Raw genomic sequence first — 19,256 nt, 5'->3', positions numbered from 1 at the left:
GCCTTGATGCCTGCTATGATTGTAGGAATGTTTTCTTTGGATGTTGGAAGCAGGCTGCCTCCTCAGAGAGTTCCCATGTTTATTTTTTTCAGGCATGAATTGATTTTCTTCTGTCTTGGAGTGCCTCACCAGTATGAAGGTGTTTGGCAGAGCGCCTGTTGCAGTGTGACGGCCCTACTGCTACTTGGTGCTTCTGGTACGGGGTCTGCCTAGCAGCTGCTTCCAGGACTCAGCACAGGGGATTCAGTTAGGACTGGTGCAAGACCGAAAAATGGAAAATTAAGGGCACTAAATTTCAACAGGGAGCAATTTGGAAAGCAGCAGGAACTTCAGAGAGTAAACAGAAAGTGCTGATGCAGTGGGGGAGGGAGAAAGGAAGAGGAGATGCTTTGGAAGTGAAAAGCATCTTCTGTGCCTCAAACTAGCACACAGTCAGCTGGAGAATAAAGTGAAAACCTGCAGAAGTGCTTGAAGGTGCACTTTGATGGAAAAAGTAATCCGTGCAGTCTGTGAAAAGTGTGAGGTTGTGGGCAGGGTGTGTTTTTGCACGCATTCGCTCTCTGTAAGTTTTCAAGGACGAAACAATCCAGAAAAATCTTTATGGGGAAAAAGCACTGGAGCGAGGATCAAAGCACAAGGTGTGAACGAGGGGCAGGCAGGGTCCTTTTCAGAGTTCTCAGGAATATACTAGATGATACACGTCGCTTGAGAGTAACTCTTTAAACAAGTGTTTAAATGGGTGTGAGGTGGGGGCAGGTCCAGGTGAGCTGGGAGGCTGCTGGGGAGCCCCCCGAGCAGAGGGAAGGGATGCTGAGGAGAGGGATGAAGCCAGCGGGTGTGCATGAGTCCAGTGGGGCTGTGCAGAGCTCGCAGCAGGGTCATCTCTGCTGTGGCTACAGAGGTGAGGCTCCCTCTGATCTCCCGTTGCCACAGCCTGTATTTGATTGCCTAACCCAGCTTTGCTTTGCCTTGGGAAACTATTTTCTCCATAGAAGTTAGTCCCTTAAAGCATTGTGCGCTCTAGTATCTTGTGCAGAGCCCCCAAGGAGGTGTATGCAAATCTCTGTTACACAAAAAAACATATCTGCTAGCAGTAATTCTCATATCATATGAGAGACTTCTGAAGTTATAGTCAAGCTAGCATGTATTGTTCCCTCAGTTTATAAACAAGGTATTTCAGGACAGGTAAGTGCTGCAGGAGGAAGCTGGTAAGTGGGATAAAAGAGCTGTGTCACCTCTGTCTCCAGGGAGGTCAGAAAAATTTGGGATGAGGCTGTTTCAGAAGGACGCCCACTGGGGTTCAGCAGAATTTTGAGGGTTTATGAGGCTACAGTCAGGTAAATAACCCAAGTAAAAATAAAAAATGCCTGAAGCCAAGATTAGGTAGGACTTCCCCTGACACCATATATCTGAGACAGGTACATTAAAGTTAAAAAGATGGCTATGGAGGGCATAGAAGTATGTATGTTGAAGTATATCCTGTGGTTCCTCTAGGGAGGGGGCTGGTGGTTGGGACTACAGTAACTGGCATAAAATAACCTGAAAAGAGGCTAGACAGTTTCTCAAAATTAATGATTTGGGGATGCACATCTCCAGGGATTCTATGTAGATGGACTCAACAGATACATTACCAAGCAAGCAGGAAAATGTCTCTTCCGTGAGCAATAGTGAGATGGAGGATTTAGAAGCACTGAGTAGCTGTGCTAGTGGTGCTGCAGGGCATCTCGAAGCATCTCTCAAAAGAGAATTTTTTATTAGCTTGGTACATACAAGGAGAAGGGAGAGATAATTTTCAAAGGTGTGTTACCCTCAGGAGGGACAGAGATGGGGGCCAAATTTTGACATAACTCAAATGGGTTTGCTGTCATTTGTTTTCACCAGGTGAGGATGTGGCACAAAACTGCAGCACAACATAGTGAGCTAAAGAGACAAAGCAGCATCTTAGCTTGAAATGTGATTATTGCCTTAATATTACTTTAATTATGTTTTCAGGCTAACTCTGATTTTGGTTTGTTGCAGATGCAGAACATCCCTTTTCAGTGTTTCATTCCTTTCTGCTTCTATGTCCATTCTGTCTTCTCTTTTCTTTAAATAGCAGCCCTGGAGCAACCATGCAGTCAACAACTGATGTAGTTTGATTTTTGTGTTCTCTTAACTAATTAATATGATCTACAAAGGATTTGAGTAAAAGCTGTAAGTGGAAATAGACCAGTTTTGTAAAAGGACTGTATTGCAAATCTGCTGCACTTTGTTTGATTAGAGAAGTGTTTAAAACCTAGGAAACCAGGAATAACTCTTTTCATGCTTTTGTAAAGTGCTCCCTTGGTTTTGAAATGGAAGTTCATATAACTGACACATAACTGGCATTTTTTAATAATCTTGAAATATGAACAGTATTTTATAGTACTTTAAGTCAGTATTTGAGAAAATGGTACTGGATACAGAGATACCCTGTTAGTAATCAACTGCTGCATTTGCACACAGCAAGGGGAAACGTATGTAAGGTTTGAGCTCGTGCTTAGTAATAAATAGAGCATTTATATTTTAATACTTATTAATAACTGTGTATTCTTTCAGCGCTATCCAACTGACAAGGCATACTTCATAGCAAAGGAGATCCTTGCTACAGAACGGACGTATCTAAAGGACCTGGAAGTAATTACAGTGGTAAGGGGTTTTTAACTTTCTTTAACGCTTTTCCTTTTCTTAACAGATTTTTATTTGTTAATTTGGAAAAACTTGGAATTTCCTCCAGGTAACAGAAGAAGAAAGTCCTATGACTTGAGCCATGTAGCTATTCCCTTCCTTGTTCCATAGGTCCTCATGTGGGAGAGCAGATACCTTCTCTGGACTTCTGTCGTTAGCTCCAATAGCTACATCACCTATTATATTGATTCGTAATATTCACATCCCTGCCGTGAACCAAAAGTAATAAAAAGTGCAGTATGTGGCACACAACAAGATGTCTCCAGCTACTGAACAGCTTGCACAGGGCTCCAAGTTTTGTGAAAGAGCATTTGTATCTGCATTGAAGTGAAAGCAGTGGTGTAACATCAACTGTGGCAGCCACTTGGTAATTGTTTGTAATTCAGAGCCGTTACCAACCATCTCATCGTTGCATTAAGAAACATGCTTGTGCCCAGAACCAAGCCACCTCATATTTGTAATGTTTGGCAAGGAAAAAAAAATTACATCTTTTCATGTTTGTCAGATTACATCTTCCCTAAATATTTCTCCTTCCTTCCTGCTGTTTCCCTGTGCACAACATTTTCCTCCATCGCTTCAGGAGCAGAAATTTTAATGCTAACAATTCATTTCTTAAATAGAAAAATTTATCATAATTTATTATTTATCCGTCAGTGGTTTCGCAGCGCAGTCATCAAGGAGAACGCCATGCCAGAGGGCCTGATGACATTACTCTTCTCTAACATCGACCCGCTTTATGAGTTTCATCGAGGCTTTCTGAAAGAGATTGAGCAAAGGCTGTCGCTCTGGTAAGCACTAAGGGCAGCGAGCGGGGCGACCTTTTCCTGTGTCATCACGTCAGAACTGTACTTAATCTGTATTTGAACTGGTGTTTCTGCATCAAGAGAATGAAGAAAAAAAAGTCTTTTAAGAAGTTATAGTTTTTTAAAAAGTACTAAATACATTTTGCAAAGCCCATTTTTCAAGCACTGCCTTGTACATAATGTCCCATAGTCGTATGAATTGCACACCAGACCAAGGATTTTGTAATCACAGAATCATTTAGGTTGGAAAAGGCCCTTCAGATCATTGAGTCCAACTGTTAATATAACCTGGTGTTGTTCTTTCTAGCCTTAGAAAAGAGTAGGAACACAAAGTCAAAAAGAGGTGGTTTTCAACACCTTCCAGTTAATGTACCTCCAAGTGAAAATCTAGGAAACGCTTTTTTGTAATTAAGATTAGAGTTCAGTTCTTGCAGCACACTTTATTTCAAAGAGCATTGTTTTTAGTCTTTTACCCTTTGTATTACCTTCTCCTGACCTGAGATGTAAAATATTAGAATATAATTATAACTCAAAAGGCAGTGGTTGATATAAACAACGTGTGAACAAGAGTAAATGAATAAATTCAGGTGGGATCACGTTATGACATTTATTCAGAAGTCTGAGAGGTTAAACTCCTAAATAGACTTTCACGCAAATGAATTTCTACTCCTTTCTCAGTTTTCTAAGCCTGGCATTATGGTTGTTATTTTATGCAGCTCCAGTATTTACTGTACCAAGTTTTCAACCCAGATAGTGAAATGGCAATGTCAAGTGGCTAAAAACGGACAGTGGAGTCATTAATGTTAGTACTGCTTCCCTTGAATTTACTGAAGCAGTCCTCAAAATACACAGATACTCAAGGAGCGTTTCTTAAAGACTACGTTTTGAAGTAGAGGGGAAGATGGAGGGAGGAAACTGAAATTTCTTGATCTCTCATGCACTGCACCTTCTTATTTTATCTCCTTACTTGTGTTTTAGGGAAGGAAAAACAAATGCTCACATGAAAGGAGATTATCAACGCATCGGAGATGTCATGCTCAGGAATATGCGTACTCTAAAGGTAAGATAAAGGATTAATGAAATCTCATGATTGTTGAGTCATTTTTTCCTTTTGTCAAGGATGAGAGTTCAAGGTTTAGTATTTCCACTAAACCTGAAGTGACTTGCAAACAATTACTGTTGATAAACAAATTTAAAAGAAAACACAATAAAATATTTATAGCAAGGCTTTATACCACTGTTGCTTTTTTAACCACCTGCGCTTACCTTGAGAAAAAGTTGTTTGGTTATTCAGCACAAGACAAAGAAAAATTACTTTAATAGCTTCACTCTCTCTCCTATATTTGCACATCTCAAATTCTCCCCTATGGCGACACTGTTTCACAAGGTTGTTTAATTCCAAAATAGAAGCATTTTTTAACTGCAGAGTAGTTTCTTCTCAAATGAAGTCACCTTTATTTGGAGTAGAGTGCCTTCCATGGGACAGTTACACTTCTGCTGTAGCAGCGGAGTAATTATTCCATTAAAACCAGTGGCTTGAACAGGAGTGCAGAAGTGTGTGACTGCTGTTGCCGACCCTCAGTGCTCTCTGCATTTAATATTCCTAGCAGGCACGGGCAGGGTGCTGCACACACAGCTGTTTTCACCCAGACTGAGCGCTGCCTGCCAGATTCTTTAATAGATAAACCTAGACGAGACAACCCTCTCAGCTCACTTCTGTCTGTCCTAAAAAAGTGAGGAATCATCAAGAATTGTCCTAGAATGGGAAGGTATTAACAGGTGGTGCTACCAGCTGCTCTCAGAGGCACAACTGCAGTAAAGAGTGAACAGAGGACAACCAAGCAAGTATTTTTATTTGCAATACTTTTTTTTTTTTTCTGACGTAATCATGGTCAGAGACAAAAGTAGAGTGGGGAATGGTTGCATTTTCTTATTCACTGTGAAAGCTATTAAAGACTGTTTCCCTTTGATCCAAGTAATTTTTTTGTATGATTCAACAGGAGTTCACCAGTTACCTGCAGAAGCATGATGAGGTCCTGACAGAACTGGAGAAAGCAACTAAACGCCTAAAGAAGCTGGAAATGGTTTATAAGGAGTTTGAGTTGCAGAAGGTTTGCTACCTGCCCCTCAACACGTTTCTGCTCAAACCAATCCAGAGGCTGATGCACTACAAGTTGATCCTGGGGAGACTTTGCAAGCACTACACGGCAGAGCACCGGGACTTTGCGGATTGCCGGAGTGAGTGAGCGCTCAGCCGTGTACACGCGAGGCAGAAACCCATTCCCACTTACTCACAGAATTTTGCCCGTACCCTGGGGCAGAAAAGCACTGCATCTACAAATTCCGTGTAAACACTTCTCCATTCAGGACCTCTCTGACTCTCGCGTCCAGCTCTGTGAAATCCACAGGAACTTTGATTTAGATTGCTGAAGACACTACTGCTTAGTGAATACTGTAATTCAAATGTCCTGAAAAAAACTCAGAATATACCAACTGGAACAGCAGAAAACTGGCAGGAGGCAGTTTAATTAAAAAAAAAAAAAATGTTGAGCTTACATTTTAAACCTAACTGTGTTTTTCTTTAAGGTTTTTGGTACTAGGTTTCACAACTCTCCTGCTGTGCTCTGGTGCAGGGCTCTGAAGCCTTCTGCAATAGAAAATTGCTTCAACTGCTAGTTTGGAAAATGGAAAAGATAACTTAGCTGTAGACTGTTCGCTTTGCGTAGACTGAATGCTTTTTCTGACATTCCAGAAAGTGTTTTTCTCATGGCAATCTTGATGGATCTCAGTCTTTCAACCAAAGGTGGAAAATGAGTCCTTTTCTTGTCCCCTTTTTAGCAGGGAAAAGAGTAGGTTTTTTAAGGAACTCTTTGTCATTTGTAAGTAAAAATGTGACAAAAAAAATAATTGCTTTGTAGCATCAAAAGCTTGCATAGTAAATTCCATTAATTGATAAAGTAATCTTTGGCAGGAATATTTGACTTTCATTTTTGAATTTTCTTTTGGCTGCACGGTACATACTTTTTATATGTGCAAGATCTGAGATATTCATTAACCCCCAGAAGTATAGGAAGCACTGTGAAGTTGCTTGCTAGTCCCCATTTTGCCCCTAGGTAACTGTAGAATATGCCAACTTTAAGAAGCTGGCAGTTGGACTAGAGGATCCTTGTAGGTCCCTTCCAACTGAACTACTCTGACCCTGCCTAAATCTGGCTATAAATTTCAGATTCGATTTTTCCAGGGATAAAGTTGGTGGCCTTGGGCTTGTCTGCTGTGTTCTGACCCCCTCGGTGGTTCCTTTCCCTTGCAGACGCGCTGAAGGAAGTCACAGAAATGACAGCTCGGCTGCAGCACAGTCTCATCCGCCTGGAGAATTTCCAGAAGCTGACAGAGCTGCAGCACGACTTGATTGGTATAGATAATCTCACAGCCCCCGGTAGGGTAAGTACCTTTGCTTAGTTTTTAGAGAATTCATTGTTTTTATTGCCAAGGAAGTGCCTTTCAACCGTGTATTTGCCATCACTGCCTCTCCGTTTTATGGCGTGACTGCAAAGGCTTTGTATAACTGTCTTCGTAGTAGGTCCCGCGGAGGTCTTGGTGGTGTCCTAGGGAATAGATAAAAAATGCTTCTACTTAGACTCTGTCTACGGTTTTGTGTTTGCAATAGAGCAGGTACTGGGTACTCGGGGGGACCGTGCTCTGTGTTTGAGTGGGAAGCGCTGTGTCACGTGCTCGGTAGGAAATCCACTGCCAGCTCTGCTCACGTACATCTGCTGCAATCCCTGTGGACTGAGACTGTACACAGAGCACAGCGACGGGGAGAGCCACACCCCTGGGCAAAGCTGGTATCAGTGACTCTCTTTTTCGAGGAGTTTGTTTAGCTCCAGCTTGGTTTTTTGTTTCTTTGTTTTTGATAGATACACTGACCGTAAGTACAGGAGCATCATGTAGGCTTTTGAGGTGCTATGGCAATCGCTGCAGTGGGATGTAAGTGTAGTAGGTGAACTGCTGGTGTCCGGCAGGAACTCTGCTCCTTTTCCTTCTCTTGATTCATTGCCTTAAATGCTGGCTGCAGCAAGGAGCTGATCCGTGTTGCAAAACAGAAGGAAGGGTGTCATCTGGTGTTTAACAAATCTGTTAGCGATCATTGCTGGGCAACAATCAACATCTGTATATTCTGGGATGAAAAAAAAAAAAAAAAAAAAAATTGAATTCTCTGTGTTTGGGAAAGCTCAAGGTTTGTCTAAATTTCTGTTTTCCGCTGCAGGAGTTTATCCGGGAAGGTTGCTTGTACAAGCTCACTAAGAAGGGTTTACAGCAGCGGATGTTCTTTCTGGTGGGTGTTGCTTCTGATTTTCATAAACACAAAGGCTTCAAGATTAAGTCTTCATGAAATTGTGTTTTCACGTGCTTGTGATGAAAGTCAGCAATTGGAACTGAAAACTCTCAGGGATTTTTAGGGAGTGTGACTGTGACAATACTGTCTGTTCAGCTCGTTTCCTTAATGGCACATAGTTTTAACAGAATTTTTAAATGTAATTGCCTCTCTTGTAAGAAAATGAAAGAGTGGTTTTAAAGAAACTAGGTCAAGCTGACTGAGAAATGACATTTTTTCATGCATCTATGGTGGCCTTGAAACAATAGATTTTTATCAAGACGTAAAAAATATTGGCCCTACCTGCCGTCTTCAGAATATTGATTGTATTCGTCCTGTCTTTTTCAGTTCTCAGATATGTTACTGTACACAAGCAAAGGGGTTACAGGGACAAATCAGTTCAAAATTCACGGCCACCTTCCTCTGCATGGCATGTTGGTAAGTGGTTTCGAGTCGCGGCCTTGCCTTAAGGCAGGTTGGGGCGTTCCTTCAGGGCACAGAGGCTGAAGCCACAGAGCTCTCCCAGGCCAGCGGCTGCTCCCAGCCTGCGGGGCTGCTGGCGGGGGCTGGACCTTTGTGTAAGACTTGTCTGCAGGTGCCGAGCTTGTTCCTTCCATCGCATCAGCGAAACAGCCGCAGCGCACCCTTTTCGCGGTTGGTTTTCACGCTGCTGTGAGAGGCTGATCTGAAGTAGGGCTTTGTGCTGCTGGTTTTCCCCTGTGCGCACCCCTAGGCATCTAATCAGTCCTCCTGCCTCCCCACCCCCCTATTCTAATGGGACTGTTCTGTCTGTGTTTGCTTTGCAGCTGATAGTGCTCGACCCGCCGGTAAGTAATAAGCTGAATCCTGCTCAGAGCCCTCCTGTTCTTGCCCTCTCGGATGTGGTGCTGTGCTGCTAGAGATGCAGCAGTAGAAATGCACAATATAGTTTTTCATAGAGAGCCAAAATAGACTCGAAGTAGGTAGTGTTCATAAAAGAGTAGCTGTTTTGCCCTTATCGCAACCGAGTTGTAATCATATTTGACTGAAATTCCTAGCCAGCCACGGAGGACAGTTTTAGTGAGTTTATCAGTCACCGAGTAGCGATGAGGAAAACCTTTTCTTTTTCTGCAGGTAGAGGAGAGTGAGAATGAATGGGCCGTCCCACACTGCTTCACCATCTATTCAGCACAAAAAACCATAGTGGTGGCAGCAAGGTAACGTTTATTTTCCTCAGTTGTCTGTAGGTTGGGTAGATACTTTCTCCAGAGAGTAACTGTTCAGTTGTTTGGTGCAGAGCCAGGGGGGTATTTCACGTGCCCTCTGGAAAGCGTGACTTCAAAACAAACACAGGACACCTCACAGCTCCTTTATCAACGTTGAATTTTGGGAAGTAGTTTATCTCACCTAATGGTGTGTTATTAAACACTCGGCAGCAGCGATATCATTGTCACTGTATTATTTTCTATTTAACTGAGCTGCCAGTGTTGTCCTTTAAACAACTGCTATTAAGCAGGAGACAAAACAAAATCTAAACATATAAATATTTTAGAGACCCAAAAAGAATTAAAATCCAGAACGTGCAAATGGATGTAAGGAGGGGAGAGTTCCAGCACGGATGTCATGGAGGAAGCTGGGAAGGGAGAGAAAAAATTAAAGGCTGACTTGGAAGAGGAAAGCAATCCCTTTTCGGTGTAACTTGTCTCTGTGCAGTGAGTTTGGTGTCGTTTTTTACTTTATATCTGAAATAACTTAGGGTATCTGCTACACCTATTCTCTCAGGATCGGCTTTAGGAGGTTTTACTCCTCCTCAGCTCCCATAAAAAAATTCCTCAGCTGGAATTGGGTATGCTAAGAATGCAGGATGGAAGCACTAAATCTCAACCTTAAATTTATAGGGTTTTTTACTGTTTGATAACAATGTTATTGAAAAATAACCGAGACTGAACATTTATAAGTCAGGTATGTAGTGGCACAGGAGCAAGTACTTTTGGTATGCAGACATACTCAGCAAGTAAAACTTCTCTTAATTCCAGCCAAACACCTCAAAATGTCAGTTATTCTTTAGATCAACCATTTCTCAGCAGCTGCAAATCGAAAAGTGCTTGAAAAAAGGTTCTTAAATTTGGAAAAATAAATACAATTTTTACCTTGTTGTAACTTAGAAATAGCTCACAGGTGGTTGTTTTTCTTACATTACCTCTCCCTACCTGTGGAAAAAACGTAATTTTTTGCTGCTGGGCTTAGACCGGGTGTGGAGTTTTCAGTCTGAATTAAAAACTTTCAGAAAAAAGAGATGGTTACCAAAAAAAAGCCCCACAGACTCTCGCAAGCAGACACAAGAGCATGTAACTGTATATAGCACTTCAGATAACAGTTGTGCACCCAGCCAATGCAGCCAGGGTTAAAAAAGAAATTCCACGGCCATGTGGCCATGTCTAAAGGAAAACCTTACGCTGTTATGTACTGGTGGATGGAGATACACCTATCTGAGCTGTAAAGCTCTTCCCCTGTAATCGGGATGGGAGCCATGTAAGCTGTAATGGAAACTGGTGGGGTGAGAGAAGTCCCCGTCTTCCTGCGCTCTGTGTCTTACTTGCTTGGGATGTAAGGTAAACCCTGTATCCCCTTTAAAAGATGTGCTGTCTTTCAGGTTGCCTTTTATCCTTTTTAAAAATTGTTTCTGGTATGGTCATACCACGCATCTCCAAAACGCTTTTTGGAGTGAAAACGTGATTTCCTGTTTGAAATAACCCACCAGCTGGGAAGCTCTCTGTATGAACAGCAGCAATGGCCTAGACCACATAATTCCTCTTCTGAGTCCAATAGCTCCGGGGCGGGGAGGGATATTGTGTGGCCTTCTGGCTGTCTATTAATTCTCTTTGCTGTAAAGTCCAAGTTCTTGATGGTTATTTCAGTCTTGTTTCAAGTCGTGAAAGTAGAGGGCGAAGGCTGTAAGAGGTCAGCTTCCTGTCTGAAAAGCTCATGCTTTGGAGGAATTTTTATGTTATTTTTATTATTTAATGGAAGGGGACTGCCTCTTGTGTTGGGCAGTGACTCGTGCCTGCCTTCAGCAAGCTAGCTCTCTGTCGTGGCTCCAGGCTGGGGCAGGCTCCATTCGCACCGTTTGTCTTGCAGCACCCGCCTGGAGATGGGGAAGTGGATGGAAGACCTAAACGTGGCAATTGAAATGGCCAAGAAATCTACTGAGAAGTCTGACATGCTTCTGGAAAACTTAGTATGCAGTCGCTCCAACAGTAAGTGGTGCTTCCTGCCTTCTTGAAAAGCATCAGTTGTCGTGTCTTTTCATTCTTCCTATTGTGAACTTGATGACATAAACGGAATATTTTTATAATTCATGTGGTAATGGAGAGTTATTGTGCTTTTGCTTTCTTTTAATCAAAAGAAATATGCTTGTCTTCCTAGACTGCTGTTTCTGGTAGCTTTAAATGCAGCAGAGATACTTCAGTTGCAGAGCTGTTAATTTTATTAAGGTCCTTATTCATCTCTTTTACATAGATTTTTCTCAATTTAACCATGTGGTGTATTTTTTTGTCCAAAAATGTGGTGTCTTTGGAGATGAGCTTTTATAGCCCCTCATTCTTTTGCCTGTCTCTGCTGGTGGTATGGATGTGCTGAAAGACATAGTGTCCCCTTTTTTTTTTTGGAGCATTTCTTCCTATTCCTCACTAAGAACTGACTGAAGACAAAGCGTGGGGTCAGTTGGTTTACACAGTATTGAGTCAGCTGCCCCAAGCAGAGCTGAGTAATGAAAGCCAGAAAGATCTGCTCAGCGTGGCCCTGAGGAGCTGTGTAACCAGTTCGAGTTGATGTATTTTAAAACGGGACCGTTGCAAGAGAAAACAGTTTTTCTCGGGAACCCCTGCTTCTCTTGCTCTTTGTATTGCACAGTTTTCTTAAACCGCTGCCGAATTCTCCTCCCCCAGGATCCTCTGATGAGGTCTCTCTAGAACAGGAGTCCGAAGATGACATACACTCTTCTCGTAGCTCCTTGGACAGGCAGAGCCACCACCGTGCCAACACAACCGTGCACGTGTGCTGGTACCGCAACACGAGCGTCTCCATGACTGACCACAGTGTGGCTGTTGAGGTACCCGCAGCCCTCGCGTCTCGCTCCGGCCGCCCTGGCCCGCTCGGCCTCCGTGGGACAGCGTGGGGCCATCGAAAAGCTGCTGTGGGGCTGCCCCACTCGCTGCGGGGCTGCCTGCCCGCTCTCCTTGCGGCGGGGCTTTGCTTCGGCAGGGGCACTGAAGGAGGAAAAATCCTTCGGTGGAAACCCAGGGTAGCCTAGGACGGAATCGCTCTTCTGGGTTTCCTCAGCCTTGCTGGAGGATGAGTTACCCATCCGTGATATTTTCCTGCAGAGATGACTCTGCTATGCTGAGGTCCGGTTAGCCGCTGTCCTGCACCTAGAGTTAAGAAGAGTGCTTTAAGTTCAGGGGGAACACGACTCCCCTGCCCTTCCCTCGCTGGCAGCGGGGAGCAGCAAGCCTTAGAAATGCCATTTTACAGCAGTGTCGTGTTATGCTGAACAGAGATTTCTTACGTGTGCCCGCTGAGCTGCTGTTACCTCAGGTCTCACCGCTTGGCATGGCTTGACACAGCACTGGTGGCATGTTTTGGTGCTGGATCCTGCAGATTTCCAGGCAGGTGTCTCTTCAGCCCTCCTTTCACAGAGCACTGCTTGCACTGGCACTGTGGTTTCACTGTAGGTGGCAGTTTGGCAAGATCAGTTGGGTAGGGCATCTTCCTGGAGGCCGGTGTGCTTGGAAGATTTCCAGGAGTGAGAAGGACCCTAAATATCATCAAGAGAAAAAGGAAGTCACTAACTAGACAAACAGCAGCAGGGCAGGCTGCTGCATCCGTGTATTTGTACCTTCCTACCTTCCCTGCCCTGCTGTTAAGGCACTTTTTGTTTAATGGAAGGAGTTAAAAGTTTGGCACCGAGGCTGCTGGGTTTTTGTGATGTAGAGAACATATCAATCAGTTTGGTAAAGGAAGTCTTGCAGACGTTACTTGGCTTAGGGTCCAGAAATTGGGCGCTTTAGCTGGCAGATAAAGTGGTTTTCTGTTGGAGGGGACAAGCCTTCCTTTCCCTGCTGATGCCCCTGGGAAAGGCACCATCTTGCTGTTCTGTACCCGGATAACGAGACCACCTTGCTACAGGCTCTGGGATTAAACGTGTGAGTTCTTGCAGCTCCCTCTCGCTTTGATCTGTTCCATGTTCTAATACCATCATTTTTTTCCACAATCCATTTTCCTTTAACAGACACCTTTCTTGCATCGCTTCTCTTATCCTAATGTTCTGGTTTTCTCTTTTTCTCCCCCTTCTCTCTGCTCAGTTTACTGCTCTCTTGCTGTTTCTCCAGAGCTTCCTCCTCGCTATTTGCTGGGCCAGGCCCAACGGCCCAACACAATCACCCATGTTTGTTGGTACCGGAACCAGAGCCTCTCCCTGTCCGATTACTTGTGCATGATCCAGGTAAAAACGCAGCTCAGGTTCTGTGCTGGTGGGGAGGAGCCATGGGCTGCCAAGGAAAATGTACTGCTGCTCATTTTGCGATTGCTCAGAGATCCCACATGTCCTGGCATGAGGCTGCCCCAGCCAGCCAGCAGCAGAGTTGTAACGCTGCCTTGCTGATAGAGGATTTCCTCCTGTTTATGCTTCCTCCCAGAGTGGTCGTCTTTGTAAATGCGCTGCGTATCCTGGCGTTTTCACTAATCACAAAATCCATTTGCTGCCACTCCATACCAGAGGTTTCTGTATCCCGCTGCACGAGCACTTGGTGACCGACCCCAAGGTGTCAGTGCTCAGCCTCCCTGCAGCCCGCTTGCCGCGCCGCGCTTGGCTTCACGCAGCTCCCACCTGCAGCTTGCCCACAGCTCCCGCGCCCTCGGTTTACTCTTCGGCTTTGCGTTCCTTCTCACACAGTGTGCTCTGCGTGGGTTTCCCGCACGTGAGGCAGGGTGGGGGCTAAAGGGATGGATGCCCTCGTGGCTGTCACCGTTGCCCTCTGCAAAGGAGAGCAGGTGCTGGAGAGGCGAGTCAGCGCAGCGCTGAGATACGGCGAGCACGTAAAGACAGAGGGGAACTTGCTATTAGTGGAAGGAAACCACTAATTTGTTCGTAAGGTAGTTGTGAGTCAGTGAACTGAAGACGCAGAGTCACTCGGTCACCACGTGAAATATCTCAGGGGCCTTTTACAACAGTGCAAGGAGCGGTTTCGGTGGGCAGCCTCGAGCTTTTTATTTGCAGCAGCTGCTGCCACCTCTCTCTGGGGGACAGTGACCTGTGGTTTCACGGTAGTTTTCTTTTCATTCTGTGCTAGAACCAGCTCTCCGGATACTTGCTGAGGAAGTTCAAGAACAGCAACGGCTGGCAGAAACTGTGGGTTGTCTTCACCAACTTCTGCTTGTTCTTCTACAAAACGCACCAGGTGAGCAAATGCAGCTGAGGCGGGGGCCGTGTTCGGGGCGTTGGGGGGATCCCGGAGGCCCTCGGCTTTCTGCTCCCGTGCAGCAGACTGCTGTGTGAAGGTGAGTAGCGAGTGGAAGGGGAGGTGGTTTGTAAGGAAGCCAGTCTCTGTAAGGCCGTGTGCCCTTCTGGCAGAATTTAAGAAGGATTTCCAGTTCTGTCGATGGTACTGGCTTTCTGCGGGTGAGGGGGAAAATGTCTCCTCCTGCTGTGACCGATGGAGTTGAGGGAATCGGCAGCCTTAGGTCAGTCTCTTTTTGTTGCTTTCCCTGCTGGGCTTCAGCATGATTAAACAGGCGTTGGGGATTTTTCTGCCTGTGGTGCCTCCAACACCTGCCTGGTAACAAACTGTGCTGCTGTGCAGCCTGTGCCTTTTCATCTTACCAACTGAGTAAACTGTGTTTCTTTTATTCAGGCTTTTTGCCTTGAGGGCACATTTATTTTGGGAGGGACCTTTTCACTTTTGTGTTGATCTGTGCTTAGAGATCCGGGAAGGGGGAAGCCTAGGAGGCTGCAACTGGCAGGGGAGTAGAAGCAAAAATAACTCTATAGAAACAGTGAAAGGAGTCGGAGGAAGGTTTCATTATAAGCTGTCTGAGGCCTTGCAAAAGATAAAGTCTGTTCCTCCTCCCGTTCTCTCCGAAACAAAAATGCAAAGACCTTACCTGTACAGTACGAAAGGGGGGTGCTCGATGGGGTGATGAGGTGTGTGGCAGGGGCTGCCTTGCACTGAGGGCTGGGCTGTTGGGCTCTTGCAGGACGATTATCCCTTGGCCAGCCTCCCGCTGCTCGGCTACGCAGTCAGCTCCCCTGGAGAGGCAGATGGCATTCAGAAGGATTATGTCTTCAAGCTGCAGTTCAAGTCCCATGTGTATTTCTTCAGGGCTGAGAGCAAATACACCTTTGAGAGGTAATTATCTGTTTTCTCTGTCTTGCTATATAACATGCAGCCACTGGTGGATCATCCAGAGCTCTCTTTCCTCCTGACTACCTCCTAGTCCGGGTGACTTTACAGCACATTCTCGGTAATGAAGCTCCCCTCCTCTCCTACTGATGATGTTTGGAGATCCCTCCTCTGCCAGAACTGTTCTCCTGGCAGGGAAAAGCACCTGGAGCTGTACACTCTGCTTTGTCTCAGGAGTCTGGGGCTTCTTCAGAGCTGGGGAGCAGTGTGGGTGGAAGGGCTGCGAGATGCCCAGTTCCACTAGGTCTTGGGAGCCAGATTTCTAGGTTAATGAGAGTTCTGGTAAGAATATTTCCCCCCCCCCCCCCCCCCTTTTTTTTTTTTTTTTTTTTTTTTCCCCTCTCGATCTGTGGAAGCAAGATTTGTAACACAAGGTTGAGAGCAACAAGCGCAGTGCTGCTTTTCACTTTACTCCTTTCTCTAATTATGCTTAGCAGTGCCGTTAAGGGCTTCTAAAGTGAATCATGTTTAAAATGCATGACATACAAAACCTGACTACTAAATTAGCTGTTGAAAACCCTTGCCTTGCGTTCTGCCATACAGGATACTGTTGGTTGTTTTGGAGTGGGATTTTATTGAGAAGGTGTCACATACCTCCCCCTTCCTTGGGAGCGTATCACACACTTGTGAGCAGCGCACGTACCAGCCACCCGAGACAGCAGGGACCTGTGCTCTTTAATCCCCTGCTCTCATGCGGTGATTTCAAGGAAAAAACCACCTAATTCATAATGGATGTTTGTCTTGCTTTTGTCACTGTTGCTTTGCTTTCTTCCCACGCGAGCAAACCTGTTATAGAATTTATTGTAAGAAAAGCAATCCACCGACTAAGGAAAATTTTTGTCAGCCTTGTCCTCCTTGGTAAACACTTTCTGTTCGCTTACAAGAGAATATGGCATGCTCTCATAAGATCTCTCTGGAGCTCAGAGCACTGGACAGGCAGCCGTGTTCTGCAGTGTATTTACAGCTCAAGCTATTCATTGGAAGCGTTCATTTCCTAAAAGAGAGAGAGGTGGAAAACGGGTGTTTTGTGAGGTTTGGCGAGAGGGATGCAGCTCGTAGCCAAAGGACAAGATGATGCACCTGTGGGTGAGGGGCTGAGCATTTCTCATGTCCTTTCTTGCCAGGTGGATGGAGGTGATCAAGAGAGCCACCAGCTCTCCGGCCAGGTCGAGCCTGCTGCTTCCGAAGGAGGAGAGGGACAGTCACACAGACTGAAGCAGGGCGGAGCTGGATCTCTGCTGTGAACATCGACAGAAGAGGCAGGTGGAAACGGGAGTCTCGGGAGTTGATAAAGCAAAGAACCAGGAGGCTCATTTCCACCTGGCCTGGGAAATGGGAGCGAGGGGGTTGCAGACAGGGATCACATCCGTTCCCAGTGGTGTGGAAGAGGGTGAAGTCTGTTCCAGCTGAACCTACTTAGAGAGAACCTAACAACCGCAGAGCTCTGCCGTGCAGGCGTCGCGGAGGGCTTATTGCTCCGGTTGTACCTGTACAGTAACACCCTCGCCTGCCCCGAGGACAGAGCTGCCACCTTGCTTCTCCGTTTTGCTGGGATGGTCAGCGTGTATGGAAGCCAACCAGCGGCTGCCGGCGGTGCGATCGGTGCCGGGGCTTGCTGGCTCCCCGAGGCTCCCTTGGCGTGGCGGGCGGTGCAACCGCCGCCGGCACCGTCGCGCCGGGCGAACGGGGAAGCCACAGATGTCTTAGCTTAAACAGCTCATTTTGAAGAGGGACTGCAGCGCTCGGAGAATAACTCTGCTCTTCGGAAACGGCCGTGGCAGCAGCTCGGCAGGGGAGGTGGGAGGACTGAACCTCTGCTAAGCTGCTGAGGTTTTGGCGGGCTGTGGGTCAGTGCAGGTAGGGCGCACGGTTTTCCCTCTGAATTCTGCTATGGTGCATGCTGAGAGAGTCAAGCACTAGTCTCGTATCACAGCTCCAGAGTTTTTCTCCTGTAGCACGCGGGTACTTAAGGCATGGGATGGCAAACACACCCTCCACCCGTATGTGGGTGATGTTTTCAAGGCATTTAAGCGATATAGGAGAACAAGCTTCTCTGAAAGTCACCGTTCCTCGTGCTTGTGTCAATACAAAAAGACTTCTGAAAATCCCTATTCTTACCTTCAAATTTTGGGTGGGATCCATCTTCTGTTTCTCATGAAGGTGTAAAAGACACTGGATTCCAGATGGAGCATTAGTGTCTGTGGACTCTATTAAACCTCTGTATGAAATCTGAAACATCTGCAGTTTGTTCTGTTTTTGTAAAGCTGTTACCTTTGGTTGCCTCCACAGAAGGACTGAAATAAGCTAAGTGCCCCAAAATGCTGTTGGACGTGGCTTTGATGGGCTCTAGGGACTCTGCTTTTATATTAGATAGAAAAGTATTTGTGTACTAGAAGAAGGAACAATGAAGTGGTGTAGTGAAAGAAAAAGGAAAGTGGTGTGAGGATGGAGGAATGTGGAGATCCCTGTGAAAACAGGAAGTACAGAGGCCAGCATGTGCATTCTCCGAGACTGTTTCAGGTTATGGTCTAAAATATGTGGGATGAGGACTGCAGGAAGGGGGTTCCAGAGGGATTTTCTGGACCGCTCACTTGGAATTTGCATCCTAGAGAAGACGAGTGACTGCAGATCCAGCCTTCACTACCACTGTCACAATGACCATTGTCCCATGTAAGTTAAATGTACTTAATTTATTAGTGTCTTCATTTTTTTTTTTTTTAATTAACTGTTGTAGGTGTGTACACTAGATATGTTATAATGCAGCTGAATATGACTGTTGGAAGTAAATAGCATCTTGGTATAAAACTCTCTCAGCTTCTTATTCCTGAGCCCACTATCCCTTTCCACAGCCACAGCATCTGCATAGCAGCACTGCTTTCCCTCGGATCTCAGAGAAGAGGTTTCACCTTTTGCAGTCAGTGGTTTTCCTGGATGATGCTGACTGCTCCTTTGTCCTGGTCCCATACTGGAGTCCCTCAGCAGGGATGTTTTCCTCTTCTGTAAGACCTCTCCCGTGCAACTACAGCCCTTTGCTGCTCTCCTGCAGGAGCAAGTTGCAGGGTCTCTGAGCAGCTGGGGGGTCTCAGCACTTAACCCCAGCCTTGAGTTGCACTCACTGACTGTCGCAGGGTTTTCTAAGCACCAGGATTCGATGTATTTTTTTTTTTTCAGAGTGTTCAAGTTACTCAGTAGTTTTCCAAGACTGGTTCTTGGCTCACCGAGCATCAAGCTCCGTGCCGTCCGCAGCCCAGAGCAAGCACCAAGTCAGTGATGCAGAGGAGCCCCCTCTGTGGGGCTTGCGAGCAGCCCCGGGCTGAGGGGCAGCTCCGGGGCGGGCTGGGAGGAAGGGATGGACAAACACCCCCTGAAATGCAGCAAGGACAAATGCAGCCTTTGCGTGGGGGACGAAGGCCCCTCTGCGGCCCAGGCTGGGGCCTGCACAGCCCTGGGGTCCCGAAAGCAAACCCTTTGTTGCAGGGCAGTGCACATCCTCTGGCACGTTTGTTATGAAAGCTGACCCAGCTCGTTGCCAGAAGAGGAGGAGAAACTGCGTTTCTACGAGCGCAGCGCAAGAGAGGATGCAGCGTTTTCTGCCTGAGGGTGAAATAGCCTGGTCTTTGGTCCTGGTATTTTCGATTTATTTTTCTTTTTTAACTAGCTGACACGAGAGAGCTTACTCTCAACATCAGCTAGACTTTGTCTAAACGACCGCCACAACCCAGCCCCTGCTGCCCCCAGCACCGTGCGCTGAAGGCCGGACCGCCACGCCCGGGCGTTACGGGAGGTGGAAGGAGCTGTACAAGCCAGCCTTGCCCTCGCCAAGCACCGTGGAGGCTTGGCTCCTCTCCGCTCCCTGGCGGGCTCCAGCCGAGTCTCTTCACCCCTGTGACTTGTTTTTCCATCTCATGTCACAGGGAGCACTGCTTTAGCCTG

General features: G+C 46.1%; 1 protein-coding gene across 3 annotated transcripts in view; it reads left to right on the top strand.

The window, feature by feature from the left end:
* FARP2 (FERM, ARH/RhoGEF and pleckstrin domain protein 2) overlaps positions 1–18,128 on the top strand; it is an 84,164-nt gene extending 66,036 nt beyond the window's left edge. For 2 of the 3 annotated variants that reach the window (XM_042795661.1, XM_032992545.2), the window contains 14 exons: positions 2,578–2,667; positions 3,361–3,494; positions 4,488–4,569; positions 5,510–5,747; positions 6,820–6,950; positions 7,777–7,845; positions 8,233–8,322; positions 8,691–8,711; positions 8,998–9,080; positions 11,002–11,120; positions 11,811–11,974; positions 14,214–14,321; positions 15,118–15,269; positions 16,448–18,128. In XM_042795661.1, the coding sequence (XP_042651595.1) occupies positions 2,578–2,667; positions 3,361–3,494; positions 4,488–4,569; positions 5,510–5,747; positions 6,820–6,950; positions 7,777–7,845; positions 8,233–8,322; positions 8,691–8,711; positions 8,998–9,080; positions 11,002–11,120; positions 11,811–11,974; positions 14,214–14,321; positions 15,118–15,269; positions 16,448–16,538 (1,572 nt within the window). In that variant the 3' untranslated portion in view covers positions 16,539–18,128. The remainder of the gene's footprint in view (positions 1–2,577; positions 2,668–3,360; positions 3,495–4,487; positions 4,570–5,509; positions 5,748–6,819; positions 6,951–7,776; positions 7,846–8,232; positions 8,323–8,690; positions 8,712–8,997; positions 9,081–11,001; positions 11,121–11,810; positions 11,975–14,213; positions 14,322–15,117; positions 15,270–16,447) is intronic. The other variant, XM_032992546.2, reaches the window with a different exon arrangement.
* The last annotated feature ends 1,128 nt before the right edge of the window (positions 18,129–19,256 follow it).

This window comes from Tyto alba, unplaced genomic scaffold (assembly GCF_018691265.1).
Source record: "Tyto alba isolate M040663 unplaced genomic scaffold, T.alba_DEE_v4.0 Super-Scaffold_10, whole genome shotgun sequence".
Taxonomy (NCBI): Eukaryota; Metazoa; Chordata; class Aves; order Strigiformes; family Tytonidae; genus Tyto; species Tyto alba.
Note: the sequence above shows the minus strand (reverse complement) of the source record. Positions and strands in the feature narration are given on the sequence as shown.